General features: G+C 28.8%; 1 protein-coding gene across 2 annotated transcripts in view; it reads right to left on the reverse strand.

The window, feature by feature from the left end:
* LOC107457429 (uncharacterized) overlaps positions 1-20,894 on the reverse strand; it is a 78,065-nt gene extending 57,171 nt beyond the window's left edge. The window contains exon 1 of one of the 2 annotated variants that reach the window (XM_043052286.3): positions 20,631-20,894. In XM_043052286.3, the coding sequence (XP_042908220.1) occupies positions 20,631-20,651 (21 nt within the window). In that variant the 5' untranslated portion in view covers positions 20,652-20,894. The remainder of the gene's footprint in view (positions 1-20,630) is intronic. The other variant, XM_043052289.3, reaches the window with a different exon arrangement.
* Between the last annotated feature and the right edge of the window lie 1,401 nt (positions 20,895-22,295).

A 22,295-nucleotide genomic window follows, 5' to 3' on the forward strand; every position in this document is an offset into this window, starting at 1 on the left:
AGTCCGAACTACCTTGTTCTGCAAAATAAATCTAAAAAATTATATCCCTCTATTACCACTTTTTTTCCGTTAAAGAAGGGAACACTGCTTTTAAAAGGACGGTAAGCAAAAAAGGGTCAAAAATATTTGTGAAAAATTAGCAGCTCGATATGAACAAACATGTACTACTGCTATTTTCACTTTGATGTTACTTTTATAGACTCCTTTATGAGTTTGGACATTAATGAATTAAAAACAGAGCTTGGGGGGGGGATATTTCATATCTGTTCTGATTCGTCTGATTTTTGAGACATATAATGGGGAAATAAATGTGTGTAGTGGGAGTTGAATTGAGGGGAGAGGGGATGCCAAGCACCAAATAGTAAAATCATGAGTGGGAAACCAGTCGGTTGAACATACGATGAAATCAAATCAATTTAAAACATAATCAGAATTGCCAACTTTCTACTCTTTTGGCAAAATTTTATTCCAGCGGTAGCTAAGTGTTTGTTTTAATGTATTATTTCTTATTCATTTAAGCCACCACTACATATAAATGACTACCGCTGAAAAATATTTATCCGCCGTCGGTAACAAGTTGGCATTTCTGGGTTTGCGGTTTTTAAATACTGGCGAAAATTTAAAAAATTCTGTTAACGAATATCATTACAAAATATAAACGCAGGAAACTAAATAGGTAAGATGCAAGCTTATTTAAACTTATTTCGACTCAAAAATGTAGGAAAGGAAATAACAGTCGATGTGTTTTAAGCTATCGAAAATCGACAGTCATTTCCAAGACTTGCCAGACAAGAATGAGTAGAAACAAAAGTGATTTTAAATATAAAACGTAGCGTTGTCAGCGAAAAGTGGATAAATAAAGGTGAGAAACAAAACTAGAAAGACCACAGTAGCCGAGAGAAGCAAAGATGAAAAACAGAAAAGAAAAACCACCATGGCCGTACGAAGCAAATTGAGTAAAATGCATTTCCATGCGCTATGGTGAGCTGGATAGGAACTAAGGTCATTAACAAGAAAATCAGCATTCATATGAATAAAACAAGATTCCAGGGCATCAAGAAGAGCTGATGTGACTGGGGCGAATGATTAATGAAATTTTCAAATTCTTGATAATAGACATATTTATAGTGAACCTTAAGTCTAAATTTTAAAGCGCGTTTAGCTTGTCCGATGTAGTTAAGGTTGCACTGACAAGGAATGTGGTAAATGCCCCAGTGATCATCAAAGTTAATATGATCTTTAACACTAGGTTTACGGACGTTTCTTATATACTAAGGCTCCTATACTATCAGAGCTGTCCTATCAAGCAATATTGGAGCAAACAAGTTCGCAAGTTAACGTTATGTTAATACGGAGATGTCAACTGCGCCGGACACGCCATATTAATTTAAAAAACGGTAAATAACTACAAAGTAAATTTTGCAAATAGTTGACAATATATGCTTGCTTTTAAAAATGTAAAGCATTTAATAAGAGCTGTAAAGTGGTGAATTATATAAGCCTACACTCTAAAAACTGTACCTCTGATTTCAGAGGCACATTTGGATCATTTGTGCCTCTGAATTTTAAGGGCACAACGTACCTTTAAAAATGAAAGGCACAATGTACCTCTGATTTCAGAGGCACATTTGGATCGTTTGTGCCTCTGAATTTTAAGGGCACAACGTACCTTTAAAAATGAAAGGCACAATGTATCTCTGATTTCAGAGGCAAAATCAGATGTACCTCTTAACTTGAAAGGTACACTGTACCTTAGATTTTGCTTTTGTGTACCGCTCATTGAAACAGGCATTTAGTGGTTCCAAATCCTGTTATTTACCAGATTTGAACACATTTTTTTTTTTACCTATTTGTAATTTGCTAGCACTTCATATAAAAAGGGACTTTCTATTTGGTTTACACTATTACCAAGATATTAATTATAATAATTCTAAATGAAAAATATTTCTCCATTCTTTGAATATTGGCCACTTGAAAGTGATCATTTCAAGGGATTCCATCTAAGGCTTTTTCATAGACAATTATAAAATATGTAAATTTATACCATTTCTTTAATTATGCAGCGTTTAATGATACTTCAACAACTAAAATGGTGCTTTTCTGATCAGATATAGGTACAAAAAGATAATATTTATCTCTGTTAACCCAAGTCAATAATAATTCATGGATTTTTTTTTCAAAAAGCATCCTCAAAATGGAAATTTCTTATAAATTTAGATATTTTTTAAATATTTAGAGATTTAATAAAATAGTTTTATAAGGATCAAAATTAAACACTAAATATCATGAAATCTAATATCTTTTATTTTTACACATAAAGAACAATTTTACATAATTTAGTAACAGTTGAAATATGATGTATACAGTTGCACAAATATGGAAAAACATAGAACTTACATAGAATATTTTAAAATGATAGATGTAGATTTTGACAACTTGGATATTTTATAACATAAAATATGTTTAATCAAATGACTTAACAAGTGTAAAATGAAAGATTTCCTTCCATTGATATGAATTTTTTTTAAATCCAGATTTTGGCGAAGAATATTAACCCGTTAGGCGCCATCATTCCTATTTTGGGAACATTAGCTTTCAATTTTTTTAGAACTAACTGTACTTAATATTATTTAATTGATGATTTTATTTGAGCTCAAAATATATGAAAAGCCTTCTGCAATTTTTTTGGAAAGCTTGTTTCAGAATTTTTTTTTATTGTATTTTAAAAAACGTGAAATTCTGCATTTTTGTCCCAATCATTAAACATGCATTTGTTTTATAAATATCATTAAAATAAGAATTACTTTCGTGCTTCAACTTAATTACAACAATCGGATTATAATCGGATTGAGGATTAATAAACTTCAAACTTCTATCTTAGTTCTCTTTTCTATAATCCGAATTTCGATGTCTACAGTATTTCCTAAAATGCCCTATTTCACTACAATAGAAACATTCACTTTCAGATCTAAATTTCTTCACAATACTTGGCGAATTCCATTTCTCATTAAAATGTTCTTTCTGGCGATCGTTATTACACGGAATATCTTGTGGATCATACTGAAAATTGTCAATGAGATTTTCTTTAAAGTAATAATAATTATAATCATAAATTTCTGACCTTTCAGCAGGAATAAGCTGTAAAGCACACGAAAACCAAAGATCGAAATTCACACTAAATCTCTTCGCTTTCTGTTCAAAGAGTTCGAAGTACCGTCGAATTCCACACTTCTTGGCATCAATTTTAAACATCTCATTCACTAATTTTTTCTTAAGTAGGAAATCCATAATAACAATAATATTTGTCACCAATTCTTTCAAAAACTTAATAAAACATTTCTGGAACGGATCCCAACGCTGCCACCAATTAAATACATAGCTGTAGCGTATCAAGCTATATTAAAGAACTGTTGAGTTTTTTTATAAAAACATTTATTTCACACCACAACAAATACAATAACAAATATAAAGTACCCGTAACGGGATAGTTAAATCTCATAAAGGAAACTAGAAAAAGTGCCCGTAGCGGGATATATGAAAACTCACCCGTAACGGGATAGATAAAATATCAAGGCACTCTAGATAAACCTGTAACGGGTAATATGAAAATTCAAATTCCGCACAAAACTAATTCTAAAAAATCAACAACTTTCTGGTGTTCTAATTTTATCGTCTGCTTTTATTATTTGTATCTCGTCATAAAATATTTCATTGATGTGCGCACGCGCTTCTTCTCCGTTACATCGTACCGAAGAAAAAGAATTGAAGCCCATTTGAGAGGCACAGGGAACCGGTAAAATCCTTTCGTACCGCGCATTGACTCGCGTTTGCTTTGGTGCCTTTCATTTCTTGTGGTGCCTCTCATTTTTAAAGGCACATTAGTTGTGTGCCTCTAACACGAGAAAATGAAGGGTACATTTAGCTTGTGCCTTTTATTTAAGAGGTACAGTTTTTAGAGTGTACGCATTGTTTAGAAATAGTGGTGGATTAAAATCTACTAAATCGAACTTATTAAACCAAGAATTACAATTAATAAACTACCACTTGAAAATATTTATTCGCTGTGCTTATGTTAGCTCTTTGCTCCAACAATAAATGATAAGTCAGCCTGTCTAATTCAGGGGCTCTATTATATACCTATCTCTACGAAAATGCGTCAATTTGACGCATGAACGAATAAATATAACAGCATTTTAAGAGATGCCAACCAGCTCCGGACAGCAAATATTTATTTTAAAGTGGTAGCTTATAAATTGTGATTCTTGGTTTAAAAAATTATATTTAGTAGATTTTTATCCACCGCTATTTCTAAATAATTCGTATGCTTATATAATTCACCACTATATATTTGCAAAATTTACTTAGTAGTTATTTCCCGTTTTTTTAATTATGTTGGCGTGTCGGGAGCAGTTGGCATCTCTGCACTTAGAAAGCAATGTAATTACATACTATAAGGAAAAAAAATGAAAATATTCTAGTATTTTATTTTTCAATGCTCGAACTTAGCAAACTGAAACCTTTAAAATCTGACACTCTGACATCAATTGGCATTCTGCGTTTGTTCTTTCTATTATTGCTTATCTGCAACCGTTGTTTATCGCTTTTTTCATTTGAGATAACTATATCAGATAACGGATCGAAGTATTGTCGGTACATTCCGATTTATTATTGATGTGATTTTTGCATGTTTACTCAAAATTTAGTCTAAATTACGATCGCGTCAAATTTTCACATATCCATAGAGATAGGTATACCACAGAGAGAACTTCAATATTTCAACTCTTTTGAAGAAAATAGACTTCAATACAATATACATTTACCTCGATCAATGGATAAAAGTCATGACAAGAGATAAAATAAAAATGCAAACGGGCTTTGTAATTTTCCTTATAAAATTCGAAATGCGTCAAAATGACGCTACCCGTAAACCTAGTGTTAAGAGTCTGAAATTTGATTTTGTTATCAGGTCTAAAAGTGACTTTAAAACAAAAACGGTAGAGAATATTAGCTATCTTCTATCATACCGGTAGCATAAACGGTAAAGTAACAAGTAATATCAAAAACTGTTTTTTAGACACAATCACCGGAAAAAACATTCTCCGAAAAAGCGCCAGTATCGTCAAATTTGAAATTGTATTAAAAAATATGATGCATGGATATGAAATTTAATGATTTGTTTATTTACACATCGTTATTAAAAAGCGAGTGTTGAGGCAATCTATGGGAAATAAATGAAAAAAAGGTAAAAGGAAAGGCTGATGCACTGAGTGTTGTAATGTCTTGATGTAATACAATATTTTCAGATAGACCTTGAACTTAATAGATTACATCTTCAGTAACTTAAAAATACAGCAACAGAGTTGCTTAAAAGGACGATGGCCTAAGGTGGAATGATTGATGTACAGACCACTCGCATCAACTCAATTATCTCGAAATTACTATCAACTTACTGACAAATAAACAGTAATTAATTGATCTCCCGGGGCTAGAGTAAAAGTGATTACGTAACTACACAGCCCATCAAAACAAGCCTGACATTCTTACAATTTTTAGGAATGACACAATCCTGATAGAATGCGGTTCTAATTACTATATGAAACTTTCTGATCTGAATTGTTTCAGAAGAATTTTTTTCTTTTTCGTTTCAGTTCAAAATTTCATTTTGTTTCATCTGAGTCGTCGATTTTTTTTAAAAAATATTTTGAATTATATGTTATATTTTTTTATTACAAACGCACTACAGCCCTAAGATATGAGAAGTAAAAATGCCCATCCTTCTTGTGCATAAAAGCACATTCTAGAATATTGTTCGTAATATTGCACCCGCAAATACTTTGTTCCGGAAAATTATTTTCCAAGTTGTGGCAAAGGGCAGGGGTGAAAGCGAGACGGAAAAGAGGAAAGGCTGGTAGTAAAACCATTTCAGTTATAGCTAGTTTTGGGGAGGAGTTTACTTATTCTTTTTTTAAATTTTTAAACAATATCTACTTTATCTTGGAAAAGAAGCAGTTTTATATATATGCCAGAATTATAAAAGAAATCTTGATAGTTACAGATATTTCATTTTTTTCGAAAAAAATGCTGGAATGAAATGTTTTAAGTACCAGGTTTTTCTCTTTTCCGTCTTGTTATATAAGGGCTTTCACCCATGGCAAAGGCATACCCTCCAACTTATGAGGATTTTGAAAATAATTATTTCTAGTGGTAGCGAACCAAAGTAGAAATTTTTAAAGCAAATGGATCTCTCATAAAACTTTTATCAGAACTTAAGAATCTAGCCATATGGCCTGCTCTTTTATAAGTAATAGTGGACAAGTTACGCTAAAATTAATTTTTTTAAATATTAAGACATTAATTTTGCTACCGTCTGAAAAGAAGATTTCTGAAACTACGGAAATTCCGTAGCAGTTGGAGGGTATGCAAAGGGTATGTATAGTTTACCTAGTATAATAAAATTGAAATTATTGTAAATATTGTGTCTTCTATGATACATAAGCAAAATCAATATAGATAAAAAAAAGTCAGATAAACAACGATTCCATGTTTTTTCACCTTTCCGAACAGCAAATTTTGTTTGGAAATCTTTCAGGCCCATTAAGAATACAAGTAAAAACAATATAATGACCTACACCTGGTGCGTGTGTATATATATATATATGAATCTGGGTTCATACGCTCCTGGAAAAAATTACAAACTGGTATCAATTTTGTTAATTAAAATTAAAAACTGGTAACAATTTTGAAGCTAGAAATTTATTAATATCAACTCCCACTATCGAAATAAAATTTCATGCACGCCGCCTTCAGATCTGCATATAATTACTAAGAGAAATAAAATATTCTGGTAGCTACAAACATAATAATAAAAGAAATTTTTATTAAAATTGATACCACTTTCAAATTTTTTTTCCTGTTTCTTGCAATTTTTATTTTTTAACTATTTTTCTTTTTCCCCCTTTCTTTTTCCATGTTTTATCTACATTTTGAACTTCAGATAAAGTGCAATTTCGTGTCTGATTTTGCAACTTAAAATATCGTCTGCACTTATTAATTACCATATTTGCGGTCACCCCCTCGAACCGTTAAGATCGAGACCCAGAACGTGATCCGATCATTAGATCAAAAGTTATTCCAGATGGTCCGTTTTTTTTTTGCACTGTTCTACGGCTGTAGCAATAGTGCCTCTACAGACTTCAGAGGTGAGGAACTCTGGAACTGAGTTTAGACGTTTGGCTTTCATGTATTTAACCCTTTCGTAACCACTTGCATCTACGCTGCCGTACAAACTGAAACAGGCTAATATTCCATTTATCTATAGACCAATATTTCATTTATATACAGACCAATATTCAATTTACCTTTATTGGATTAATATCATTAAAAGTATATTTTGAATGCGCCATGCATATTTTGCAAGTCAAAACAAGTTTCATTTGTGAGTTCATTTAGGAGTGAATTAGTGAGTTCATTTGTGATCACTCAAATTTGGTAGTGAGGTATTTTCTAGCTGCAAAAGCAAATAATAATAAGAAATCATGACATGCAATGAGCACCTTTCAGTGGAGTCATTTAAGTTTCATTTGTGAGTTCATTTAGGAGTGAATTAGTGAGTTCATTTGTGATCACTCAAATTTAGTAGTGAAGTATTTTCCAGCTACAAAAACAAATAAGAAGAAGAAATCATGACATGCAATGAGCACCTTTCAGTGGAGTCATTTAAGTTTCATTTGTGATTTCATTTAGGAGTGAATTAGTGAGTTTGTAAGTAAGTGATTAGTAAGTTAAAACTAGCTTTTTGCACCCAACTTATAAAATTTACCGTTGCGATAACGCAACATTTTGTTAGTAATGTAATTAGCTCCGTTATGAAAAAGTCGGAAAGCATTATTTTTGCTTAGATTCTAAAGCTGGCTGACTGTGAGCATTAAAAATTTTGAACGCTGTTCCTTTGTTGATGTAAAGTGAAACGAGTTTAAATAAAACTATTAGCATATTTTTAAGAGTCTCTAAGTAGCTGTAATTTTTAGTTAATGGAGGGGAAAAAAATTTTCTTTGTTCCAGAATTAGTTCTATTTTACAATAATGGAATGCATGCTGAACTGTTTTAAGCTTTCACAAATAAAGAAAAGATATGTAAGAGCACTCAAAAGTAATTAGTTTGCGGTTTACCACAACATATCTAAATATTGCACGTGCTGAGTCAAGGTCAGAAAAGGCAGGGGGTCCTTTATCCAAATAACAACGCCTCTAAGATACTGTTGTCATCCTTCAATTAAAAAAATTCTTTGTACAATGCCATTACCTATTGTATTAACCCTTAATTCTGGTTTTTAGAAGTAAAAATCAATCGATTTTATTGGGTGTGTCACTCATAGATATGATTTTTTTTTATTTTTTATTAACTAATGCTTAAAACTTGTTTTGTCTTTTGAATATAAAGAAAGAATTCATGTCAACACGCCAAGATGCTTTTAGCAGTTTTAATGAATGAAAGGGAGGGGGGGGGAATTAATTTCTTTTTTTATTATGATAATACAATTTTCTAGCATACTATGTGGGTAACACAGGGTTGCTAACCCAATAATTTGTTAACCATGCAACTTTTTACCAGTTTTTTCTTAGTAAAAGTTTTCAAAGCATTTAAAAGAATATTATTTCCATGCATTAAATACAGAGTTGATCCCATTTTTTTTGTCTGATCTCCCGCATAATTTGGCAGCTCTGTAAATCTATTGGTAAAGTATTTCGTAAATATTTATCTTCATTTGCCCTGTCTCGGCACTGATGATAAAAAGCGTTTTTGTACCGTAGTTGCCTACCGTTTTGCAAATAATTATCAATTTCTTAATTATACATATTATAATTAAGGGGCCTCCCTGGCCGAGCGTTATCGCCCGTCAAGCGCAGTGTGAAGTGTGGAGGTGGTGAGTTCGAATCCCGTCGTAACCCTGGATGTATTCTTTGTGATGTCCTTCTCTAAATTGTTCTATGTGTCCTTCTACTTGACAAAGGTTTACAAGCCTAAATTGAGCAAACAAGCCTGCAAATGTATGTAATTTCAATAAGGCAAAAAAGCATATTCTAATTAACATTTTTGGGACAAATTCTTATCGCTGAGTAGAGGAATTCATCAGCAAAGATCTAATGAGTTGGAAGTAAAGAAAGCTTCTATTATTCGAATAAAAGAGGAATTGTTTAACCCTTTCGAAAGTCGTGGTAAGTATACTTACCACCAATTTTTAAAGTCCATGCTAACTTTTCTACCACTTTTAATTCAGGTTTCCATTTCTTAATAACTTCAGCTTTCTTGAAGTGCGTTTGAATAAAATTGGCAACCTTATTATAGTATAAGAAAACGTATAAAAGTTATAAAATACGTAATTCCTTCTGAAGTTTGTGGCATTTATAAAATTTATTTTATAAATAACGAAAAAAAAAGTCAATAATTTCTTAATGGGTCGTTGTAAACATACTTAAGACCAGAAAAAAAATTACCTAAAATTTAAATTAATTTTTATAGGCTAAATTAGTTTTTCTTTTAATTTATCAATTACTATTCTTATATGAATTTCAATTCCAAAAAATATTTTATTTACCTTAACTAGAAATAAATGGCCCACTAAAGGATTAATTCAAAGAACATTTTTAGGAGTTGACATCATCTACGTCTTAAAAAGTATTAAAATGGCGCTAGATCCATGGATTATGTTACTTTCACTGAGGAACATCGTGAATTCAGCAGTGACAGCACAACAGTATTGACCTGTTCGGTTGAAAGTAGAATTATATGCGAGTAACTTACTCAAAAGTATCTATACTTTAATGTGACAAAAAAAATGGTATGTGATTTCCAATACGGAAATAAATAAAAAAAGAACGACAGCCTAATAGCCAGTTAATATTTTCTGTGTGATACAACCTTCAGAGTTAGTCCATTCTTACCTCCCAACTGTTAATGTCAACCATAAATTGAATCTTTCATCGCATAAGTTAAATAGCTATCCAAGGACAGATACAATGAAATGTCTGCACAAGAGTTCATATCAAATGCATAGGGAAAAAAAGGAAGGGAAAAAAAGGAAGGAAAAAAAAAATAAAATTAATGAAACCTGTGTCAACAAGGATGGGGTTGTACTTGGTAAGAAGATTCAGAGAGCAGATGACAGTTCAATCCCCAAAAATAAAAAATTACTCCGGAAATGCGACGTTCTAATTTTTGTTAATACTTTCTTTTTCTAAACCAAGCAGTCTGGGTTATTTTATACTCTCAGACACCTGATGTGTTTTTATTTATTTATTAATAATTTATTGTTTTTTTTTTAAAAGACCTAAACACGAGGACAAGTAAACAAGCACTTTTCCATTCAGGAGCTGAAAATAGTATTTAAATTGAAATGTGCATTAGCGCAGTTTCTGAAAATTGAAAATCAGCAACGGCGTGAGGTTTTTTTTTTTTTGGATTCAAACGTATTGAATAAAATTTCAATTGAAATTTTGACGTGCTTCCAATATTTCTAACCATCTCTATAAAAAAGAATTTTTTTATCTTTACTAAATCTTCCTTAATCCCTTGGGGACGGGTGATTCAGAAAAGCATTCGTACAAAATCAGAATCAGCATGTAAATAAATAAAAAACGGTAGCTTAAATGTAATCGTTGCTAATTTGACAGACTTATTTTGCTTTTACTTTAATTATTGTTAATTTAATCATATATTTAATCAATGATAATTCAAAGTATAACTAAATAATTTAATTTTGTACAAAATAATGGTGAACTAAATAAATCAAACAATTATAACTCCGCCCACAAATAAACTGCTAAAGAACTACTTTGATTACCAGTTTTATCTTTTTACCCTTATTGATACGGTTTTATGCTGGAACGAATTTGTGACTGTCGGCGTGAAAGGGTTAATATTGTTACACCTATTTTTCTAAATTTTAATATCTAGCTCCATATGTTTGGTAGTAGAAACAAACTGTATGAGTACTTGTTTAAAATTTTGTTTATTTATCCTATTCACTACTTCGGTCTAGATATGTGGACCTTCTCGTCTTGGCTTTTAAAATCACGCTATAAGTATATTTATAGTTTTAGATAAGTAAATTTATAGTTTTGTATTTACTTAATATTGAAAAATAATACAGTCGAGAACATGCAGAGCCACGTATGTGTATCTTGGTGCGTATGGCAAAATATACGACAACGTAGTAGTCAAGTGAAATCTCATAATATTATAAGTATTCAATTTTATATGTATTTATTAATGTTTTTAAATGTATTTTAATTTATTGTTTTATATTAAGGAACATACATATACTTAATAACTTTAACTTTTTATATTTTTCTCCATAATATCGAAATTTTACTCCCAAGAATTAAATATTTTCATTGATTTCGTCGATTGCATATATTAGACAGTTTTGAAACTGAGATTTCATGCCGTAATGCATTAGTATTGTATTTACAATTGCATCTTATTATAAAAAAATAAAAAAAAAACAAATTTAAAAAAAAAATTTAAACAAAATATTTTTTTTTAAAATAATCATTACATTTATTCATCATTGTATTTAAATCGATCATTATATAACAATATGCATGTTTGCTCCTATTTTAGGTACAATTTAATTTTTGAAATATTAATATTTTCTTATTTGCCCCTAGGCAGTATAATTCATATTTTGTTTATGTCTTACGGCAGTATGACACTTATTATGTATTTATTATGTCTTACGGCAGTAAAATGGAAATTCGGAACTGTAAGATATTTTTTTGCTATATTCCTTTAAACTTCAGTAAAACTTCAGTAATGAAGAGGTTATATGAAGATGAATGTGTATTAACACGTTGAGCGCCGCGTCAGCCATCGGTGGCTGACACTGAAATTACATTTAATCCGCGTCAACCAACGGTGGCTGACATTGAAATTACATTTAGGCCGCGTCAACACCGGTAGCTGACACTGAAATTACATTTAGGTCGCGTCAACCACCGGTGGCTGACACTGAAATTACATTTAGGTTGCGTCTGCCACCGCTTGCTGACACTGACCTTTCACATAGACCGCGAAAAACAGCCGGCTGACAGCGTATAACATGATATAGAACTATAAAATTTACACTCTTTTATGGAATTGCAGAAAATGTATTCAAAATTTACTTAATTATAGTGATTCTTGGTTTAATAAATTCAATTTAGTAGATTTTTATCCACCACTATTTTTAAACAATTCGTAGGCTTATATAATTCACCACTTTTGTCAAGTATGTCATGAATAAACCATCTAAAAAAATAGCAAAACCAGTCCAATATTTGCAAATTTAGTTTGTAGTTATTTACCGTGGCCAGATGGGCAAGTCATGTAAAATTAGCGTGGCGCTCAACTAAAGCCTCCACACGGTTTTTATAGATAGTCCGATCAGACCACTATGAAGAATATCCACTTTCCGAAAGAGTCACTTAATACAAAATCTAGTTAAAATAAGAAAGTGGTAGCAAATATATGACTAAAATTTTTTTTAATTTATGAATATTTTGGTTTGCCTTATTCACTTGTCAACCACTACAGATTCAATTCTAAGATATATACGATAAATTTCTCTCAATTACTTTTATAAAAAGGTTTGGTTTCATGCGCACAACTGGTTCACTTTTTAAACAGTCTGCGCGGACTACTTATAAAAGACCGTGTGGAGGCTTTTTGATGTAGGAGGTGATATCTCAACGTGTTGACTGCAGTTTTTAAACTATTGAAAAGATGCCAAATGCTCTGGACACAACAAAAATTATTTGAAAAAAAAATCAAAAAACGGTAAATACTTACAAACTTAAAATTGCAGATATTTGGCTGAATATGTTTACTTTTTAAGCAGTTGCGAATTATGTAAGCTTTTAAGTTAATTAGAAATACTGGCGGATTAAAACCTCTACCACTCGAAAATATTTATCCGCTGTCCGGAGCAAGTTGGTGTCTCTGCAAGTAGAATTCGACTGCTATTTAAATAAGGCCTTCAAATAAAAACATAAGTTCATTAATTAAATATATGGACTAAAATTTCAATAAAAATTTTGGTTTGACATTACTATTTATAATACCACATACATAGAAAGTAATATTTAAATCTACGCTAAGTAATAATTAACTCGATTTTAAAATGTTCTATTTATTAATTAATTATTTATATAATTATTTATTTAGCTTATTATATTTATTTAGCGATTTGTTTCAGGTAATGAAATGTCAATTCTTAACGAACAATCGGAAAAAGCATTCAGATTTCTGAATAAATTTTTTTATTTTATTTATCAATATTTCAACACAAAATCATATCGTTTTATAAATGTTGCTTTAAATATGTTTTTTTAAGGCAGTAAAGAGAAAAGATTTGCTTACATTACAAAATTAAATAAATATATCAACGGCCCTTGAGCGTTAAAGAGAAGAGATAAATAGAAGTAAGTAAACAAAATTTAACAGTAAAGAGTTATCTTCAAAAAGCTTTTTTTTCCTTCAAGATATTAATTGTAAATAAATAATCGAGATAAAAATAAAGATTTAAAAATAAATCGTAACTTTATACGCCATACAAGGACGGCGATTTCGGCTTAAATTGTGGGAGGGGTGATTTTAACGAGCACGGTGACAGTTAAGGAGAGGAAGTGAAAGAATTATTGAGATTAGACTGATATGAATATCAAAAATGACGGGCTCGTGATTCAGAAAAATATTTTTGATATATTTCTGTTTTCTTTTCTTTGCTTGATGTGAATCCGACCCGCCCTTTAATTCGAAAACCTTGGTGGTTGGATTTTAAATTTTGAGTTAGTTAGGAAAATACAAGTTCATAAAGTAGCGGTGCAAGGTGTCCTTTAAGATAAGCTATAGTGCGAACAATTTAAATATTTAAACTTGATTTTCATTTAACCCATTTATGTTCGTTGTTTCTTTATAGGAATTATTTTTTTTCGATGTAATTTACTTTTAAAGATTATTTCTTTTCCATTTTATGAATAGCAACCTGAATCCAGTGTTCGGTTATATATGCGATTTTATTTTTACCATTTATTTAGTTCAATTCAGAATTAGTTTTTTTTCTCCCATCATTGGGAAGAAAGTAATTAAATTTATTTCTTCATTAATATGCGTAACACAAATATTTCAGTTAATATAATTGATAAGATAAACACGTTCACGCCGGTGTTGCGCCTGAAAGCGGGGCGGAAAAGAGAATATACTGGTAGAAGAACTATTTCAAAATTAGATAATATTCGGGAGGAGTTAATCTATTCTCAACAATAACAATTCACTGTAAGGAAATTTATCACGGCGAAGAAGCAATTCAATATAAAAATTGCATCCGTTAAAAACAATTGGTAGTTATGAATTTTTATTATTCCCGGAAAAAAACTAAAAAATGAAATTTATTTGTTACCAGTTTTTACTCCAGTGCGCCGCCCGATGAGACAATCTAGCTTGACCCACCGGTTTGTCACCCCGGCGTGAAAGTGTTAAAGGAAGATGTGACAATCTTGAAGAAGAATAAAATTTCTTACCGAAAATTCTGATTTTAGTTTGAATTTTTGAATAAAATAAACAAAAAAGTTTTTCCTTTTACCAAGTCTGACTGTCATAAACTATAAATTGATTTATAACGTTTAAGAAAGTGCAAAACAATTATTTAATGAATTTTAATTTATAAATTCATTTAAATTTTTCTTAAAACCCATATTAACTATAGCGCGTGAAAATCGATATATAATTCCACTATGAATTATAATTGATATATAATTCCACCAAAAAAAAATATATCACATAATTTATTGTCAGAATACCCAATTTAATTAGAAGATTTAATATGGGATCTTTCTGGAAGATTTATTTTCATGATTAAATTAATAGCCAACTTATGTTTCTCTATTTCATTGTCTTGAATTCTTAAATTTATTTTTAAATGATTTTAACTACCGCTTCACATAAATAAATTAAACTTATATATTACACAAAGCACTTTCGTTTACAGCGATGCAACCAATTTATGCATACATATATATCAACTTTGCATGTTAAATTCTTTTGAAAATTCTATTGTATTTAATGAGCAATACTTCTCTGATAAAATATATTCACTGCATTTTCTCCAAATATGTTATTTCACCATGTAGCAAGGTATGATTTATCTATATTCATCAATTATGCCTTTCATTTTTCAAAAATCAATTACTGTACATATCAAATCATGTTTTATCTTTATTTTTAATTTAAGTCTACAATCAATATTTCTAGTGTTAAGTCAATTTGTCATATTAAATTTCATTGTTTTATTATTTCACAAGCAAACGGCTTAATTTTTTTTTATGGTTACCACAATGTATTCGAATGAACTTCAATGTATGTCACAATTAAATATGTGCTAGTTAAAATATAGAAATTTAATTAGTGAAATATGTATCAATTTATGTTATTATTTATTTATGTCAACTTATGTATATATATGTCAAATTATGTTTATATTTATATATATCAACTTAGATTCGATGAATCAGATATTCAAATGTTATATTTACTCAAGCAAAGTGCTTGTTTTTCTATTAGCTACCACATCGACTGCTAAATTCAAAATGTTATTACTATAAATTTTCTGTAAATTTCTAGATGTATGGAATAGGGGCCGCTAAGTGGCCCAGGTGCCCAATTTTTGTAAATAAAGTAAGTAAAGTTTACAGCGATGCCTTAGGCGGATAAAAACCTAACAGCTGTAACACATGTAAATCAAAAATCTAATAAAAAAGATTGATATTAGAAGATTTTTATATATATATAAATAATATATATATATATATATATATATATATATATATATATATATTTTATATATATATATATATATATATATATATATATATATATATATATATATATATATATATATATATATAAACACAAATTAACATGAAAAACATGAATAAAATAAATAGAGAAACAAGAATGGTAAAAGCAAATAGTCGTTATCAAGACACATCTATTGCTATAAATGCGATATTTCTGAACAAAGAATAATTATCCTAAGATAAAAATTATTCTTTATATGTGTCGATATCGCAAAAAACCTTATGTTGTAAAAAATCATGAAATAAAAGAAGAATGTAAAAAGAAATCAAACTTACCGGCGTGAATTAAAACGCGGTTTAGGTTTAAAAGTACAATAATAAAACAGTTAACAAAAATCGCGAAGATGTAAAATATTGGAAGTTGTGCGTATAGCTTGAAATATATATATATATATATATATATATATATATATATATATATATATATATATATATATATATATATATATATATATATATATATATATATATATATATATATATATATATATATATATATATATATATATGTATATATAAAAGTTCAAAATGTAGAATAAAACAAAGAAAAATTATAGACATATGAAGAAAAAAAAGGGGTGGGGGAAGTAAAAAAAATAACAAACAAAAGTATTTTTTTCAAAAAAGGAAAAAAAAGATGAAATTTTATTTAAAAAACCGGGAAAAAATATATTATCTTTTCATCAGCACACACGATTATATCCGCAAAACAGAGTGCTTTCTGATATTGTATCAATAAAGCCAAATCAAAATATATTAATACAATAGTGTGAGGATCAATAAAAATTTTTTTTTATAAAAATTACAACAAATAAAATACAACACAAAAAGTAAAAATAACATGTAAAAACAGAAAATAAAATAAAAAAAAAAGAAAAAACAGTATAAAAGTGAAAAGCGAATAGCGAAATCAGATCAACTTACATGGACGGGTATTTTTCAAGAATGATTTGAAAACGTTTTCGCAGAAAAATTGCCAGATTTCAAAATATGAAAACAAAAGAGCAAATTGAGTGTAACAAGAGCGTTTTAGAGTGTCATTCTTACTGCACTGCTGAAGTGATTTGTTATTCAGTGCATTGATTTGTTAGTTACCAAGGATGGGCCCGAAATGGATGTGCGCAAGGTAATATTATACTGGATAATTTTAAAAATTGACCATAAAAAGTTTTAGAAAATAGATGTTTATTTAAGAAAAAATATTAAATAGAAAAGAGAAACATAAATTGCCTGTTTTGCAAATAGAAAAATTATATAAATTATCAAAGAAATAAATTTTAATAGATAATTTTAACACGGATTTGCCCGAAATGGATTTGCACATGGAAAAATTGTATAGATTAACAAAGGAAATTATTTAGTTAAGGAATTTTTATTTGTTGTAATTTTTATAAAAAAATTTTTTGAGTGCTCCTCATACTATTGTATTAATATTTTTTGATACAATATTGATACAATATCATATATACATATATATATATATATATATATATATATATATATATATATATATATATATATATATATATATATATATATATATATATATATATGAAAAATGTCCTAAGTAAATCAAAGTTGAAAATTTGATAGAATAATTACATAAATTAAATAAATAAATTGCATTGAGTTTCTACAACTTCTTACAGTTGTAAAAAGCTATTTAAAAAAAAACAGGAAAGTTTTTAAATGTAATTATTGATTAGCAAAAATATTCAAACATTTTAGCTCTAAACATTGTATTGAATACATACTTATTCAATAGATAAATAAATAAGAGTATTACCCTAAAATTGCAATATGACGTTGCATTAATGTTTAAAAATACTTAAATAATTAATGATATCAAAAAATTTGCTTAAAATTTTTTGCTTAAAATCTCTAATGACTAGTCATGGCAAGGGCATATGTAGCTGTATTGCACACAGCTCAAATGTGATGGAATTAATTTACAGTAATAAGTATAATAATAATAAGAATAAAAAAGTTCATTATTATAATGATTAGAAGAGACTTAAGTTTGTTTCGATCTGAATAACACCAGTTATCTTTATGAATGATAATGTTTGACTGTAACAAATATCAGTTATATAAATTCGAGCAATATGCATTCTTAGCACAAATTCTATAAAAAAAATTTTTAAATAAAATATTGAAACGGTAATGAATATAAATATTGATTTGCAATAATATTTTATGAGAAAATTAAAAAATTATATTCTATGTATTGTTCTGCAACTATACTTATTAAATATTTAAATAAAGAGTATAACCCAAAATTTTTTAAAAAATTTATATTAATTAATATCAATTGTATTTAATGTTTAACTGCTAATGTTTGCCCATAATAAATCAATTATGCAAATTCGAATTCTTAAACAAATACAGAATAATACTGAAAAAAATAAGTAAAATGTAAAATTTTTGAATATAACTTAGAATAATTAATTTATTAAATGAAAATATTAAAAGAAAGTTAAAATTTCACACATTACATTAGAAATATATTTGCAGCAAGAACATTGCTCTTCGTGTTTAAAATTTTTATATATTGAAAAATAATCAAAAAATTTAAAATCAAATATTATCGTACCTTTATCTATAAAAACGATATCACACTGGCAAGTAGAAGTCACACACAACTTCCAGTAGTTGAAAAAGTAAAAAAGCAAACGTTTTTAAAAATGCTTTTTTATTATCATTATTATTATTATTATATTTATGAGCAAACGAATTTTCGATTTGAACAGTGTGCTGGTTGCTCGATAACTGATAATGTTTTGCCTATAACAAATCAATTATGTAAATTCGAACAATTCGAATTCTAGAAATAATTCCATAAAAAATAATATTGAGAAAATGCTTTTTTAAAAAGTAAAAATATTGAATGTAAATAAGGGCAGTAAAAGTATTAAGTGAAAATACTGAAAAAAATTAAAATTTCATACTTTATATACTTGTTGCAAGAACATTGCTCATGTTTAAAAATTTTAAATATTGAAAAAAAAATTTAAAAATTTTAAAATCAAATTTTATTGTACCTTCGTCTATAAAAACGATATTGCACGGGCATGCAGAAGTTACAGAGCAGAGTTAGAAAAAAAAGCAGACGATTTAATATGTCTTTTTTTTATTATTATTTTATGTAGAACAGGTGACGATTTTTGTTCAACCTGAAAGGTACGCCGGTATTTAAACCGGTATATTTGCACAGTATATCCTTGACTGATAATATTTGCCAGTAACATATTAGATCAAATTAATTCGAACAGTATAAAGTTTTAAAAATAAATACGATATAAATAAAATACAAAATATAATGTTAACAAGAAAACATAGATAGTAAATACTGATTAGTAAAAATAGTAAATAAAAATATTGAAAAACTATAATTCTATGCATTGCATAATATACATACAACAAGAGCTTTGCCTTTATATTTCAATTTTTTCTATACTAAAACAATATTAAATCTTTTTTCTACTCGCTTACAAAATATATATTAGGAAAAACTTTTAAGGAAAAGAAAATATCGCACGGGCATGTTGAATTCATACACAACTCTAACGAGTTATGAAATTACTCTATGGAATAGTTTACTCTAAAACTCGTTTTCATACTAATAAACGAGTTTTATTATTATGATTATTATTATATGGGACAGCTGATGATTTTTTTCCAGCTGAATAATACGACTCCCGATTCTATGGCGATTGATAATATTTGTCCATAGCAAAATTTAATTTATTCAGAACAATACGAATTCTAAAATAAATTCGATAAAGAAATATAGGAAAAAAATTAAAAAGAAGTAAAAATATTTTGAAAATTGAAATTCTATGTATTGTATAACAAGTATACTTAATACAAGAGCATTGCCCTTATTAGTTAAACATTTTTAAACTTTAAAATCATTACATTAAACTATTTAAATCAAAATTTATTTGCACTTGCCTCTTACCAAGTTTTATTAAATTTTAAAATCAACACTTGCAAACGACACAGCATTAGCATGTTTAAGTCACGGGCAATTTAACCGAGTTCGAAAAATAAAAAAGCAGACGATTTTATTGCTATATAAAATAGCGGACAATTTTTTTTTTAATTTGAATAACATGCCGGTTGTTTGATGACACATAATATTTATCCATGACAAATTCATTTATAATAATTCGAGCAAAGGAAATTCTTTTAGAAAAAAACTAATTAGAAAAAAGAAATATTGGGACTTCATAAAAAAAGAAAAAAATAATTGGGTATAATATAGCCTACGTCACAGATTGTGTTGTTCCTACAAAATTTAACCCAAGAACGGCATTTTCTGCGAGCCTAACTTCAAGCCACAAATAAACAAACGAAGTGTTCGATCGTTTAAATAACTGCTCGCCAGATTTTATTGCATTATAAAGAAAAGTTATTGAAACTAAATACAACTAAATAAACAACAACAACTAAAACAAATAACAACAACTAATAATAACAATAACTAAATAAACAACAACTAAATTCCATTCGTTTAGCATTGCGTCATATGTTGTTCCTACTAAATCGAAGTAGTTGTGTTTTTTTCATATTATACCCAATTTAAATATTAATTAGTAAAACCACTTAAAAAATTAAAATTTATGCAGTGAAAAAGAATACAAATAACAAGAGCATTGCCCTTTATAGTTAAAAATATTTAAACGATTAAAAAATAACATTTAAATTTAAAAAATAAAAAAAAAATTTGTTACCTGCTTCTCTAAAGACGACATCACGTGGGCATGTAGAAGTCACACACAACTTTAACGAGTTAGGAAAGTGAAAAAGCAGACGATTTTATGATTTATTTGGAAGAGCTGACGATTATTTCGATCTGAATAGTGCGCCGGTTGTCGGACGAGTGAGAAAGTTTGTCCATAACGCCGATCACCTATCTCTTCAAGGCCGATGCCAAACTCGGTGGCCTTCCTCGGTCCGATAACCGGGCCGTTATTTCTACCGTGTGAAAGACGCGAGTAAAGGAGGAAAGGGGGTACAGAAATGGGTTCCGGAATTCACGCTGCTTCTTTGGGCGAAGCCCGAATTGAAATGTTAAAGGTATGACGAGCATTTTACAAGGGCATTGCAAAGTAGGATAATAAGTGCAGTAAAAGTAAATTTAAATAAAGAGAGTGTTTATTTTAATCTTTGTTTTATTTTATGTGTTTACTTTTTTTTCTCGTGGTGCAACGGCATTTTGTGTGGCTTTCCTTTTCCACGCCAAGGAAGAATTTGAATAATCATGGGAAAATTTATTCTTGCAGATTTATTTGAAATATGAAACAAATTAATGATTGCATAAATTAATATTAAGGAAAGTTAATGGTCGTAAGGATTTAATTCATTTTTTAATGCAATTATGAGAAACTTGTCCATTAGCTATTACCGACATTTTTCTCATGACCACAGAAAAATTATATGAAAGCACAGTTTACCCGAACAACTTTAAACGTCCTTTAGTAATTATTGTCTGTTTTTTTTTCTTCTTCAAATAAGTAAAACTGGTAGCACAAGTGGTTCATAACGGGAATTTATTTCGCGGAAACAAAATTGTTCTACGAACCCCGTATGATAAATTATGGAACAATTTATATTAGAATCCGAAATCAAGGGATATATTCATTTAAAAGCTAAAAGTAATGAATAATTCTAGGAAATCTCTTTTTGTTCAAAACATGAACGAAGTATCCCTAATTTTCCAAAGGCGCTTTTTACATCGCTTCAAAATTTATCGTTGAGCAGTAATGGAAAATTGTTACTCAAACTATGAAGAATACAAATCTTTCATGTACATAAAACGTCAGTCATAATGAAAAGTAGTAACATTTAAATTTCGATTCGTATAAGTGAAATAGGAAATAAGAAGGAAATGTTTGCAAAGAAATTATTTATTATTTTATATCTGGGTTTTAAACAGTTTGACTTCTTTATATCAGTTTTTAAAGAATAATTCCTTTTGTTATTTATCAATATTCAATCCATCTTCGAATCATGGATTTAAGAAAAAAAAACGTCTAAGTGGTGTTTTTCATTAAAAATCATACAAGTGTGTTATAGTCTGAAGACCTTAATATAAAGTGAACATTTTTACCAAAATAAAAAAAAAAATCTGTACAATTTCTCATTTTGAACATTTTCATGTTTCAGCTGTTCCATAAAATTAATAAAAATTTTTTTTTTATTGCGAATCCCGACATTGCAAATCCCTACATTACGAATCCCGATATTACGAATAACACAAATTTAAGGAATAAAATTGTCAGTCCTGATGACTTCGCTAAATAAGGGTTCTACGCATACATCTGAACTATTGGGCCACAATGAAAAGTAGTTATATTTAAGTTTCGATATCTATCAGTGAAATGGAAAATAAGAAT

This window comes from Parasteatoda tepidariorum, chromosome 5 (assembly GCF_982258835.1).
Source record: "Parasteatoda tepidariorum strain Cologne lab strain chromosome 5, Ptep-v5.0, whole genome shotgun sequence".
Taxonomy (NCBI): Eukaryota; Metazoa; Arthropoda; class Arachnida; order Araneae; family Theridiidae; genus Parasteatoda; species Parasteatoda tepidariorum.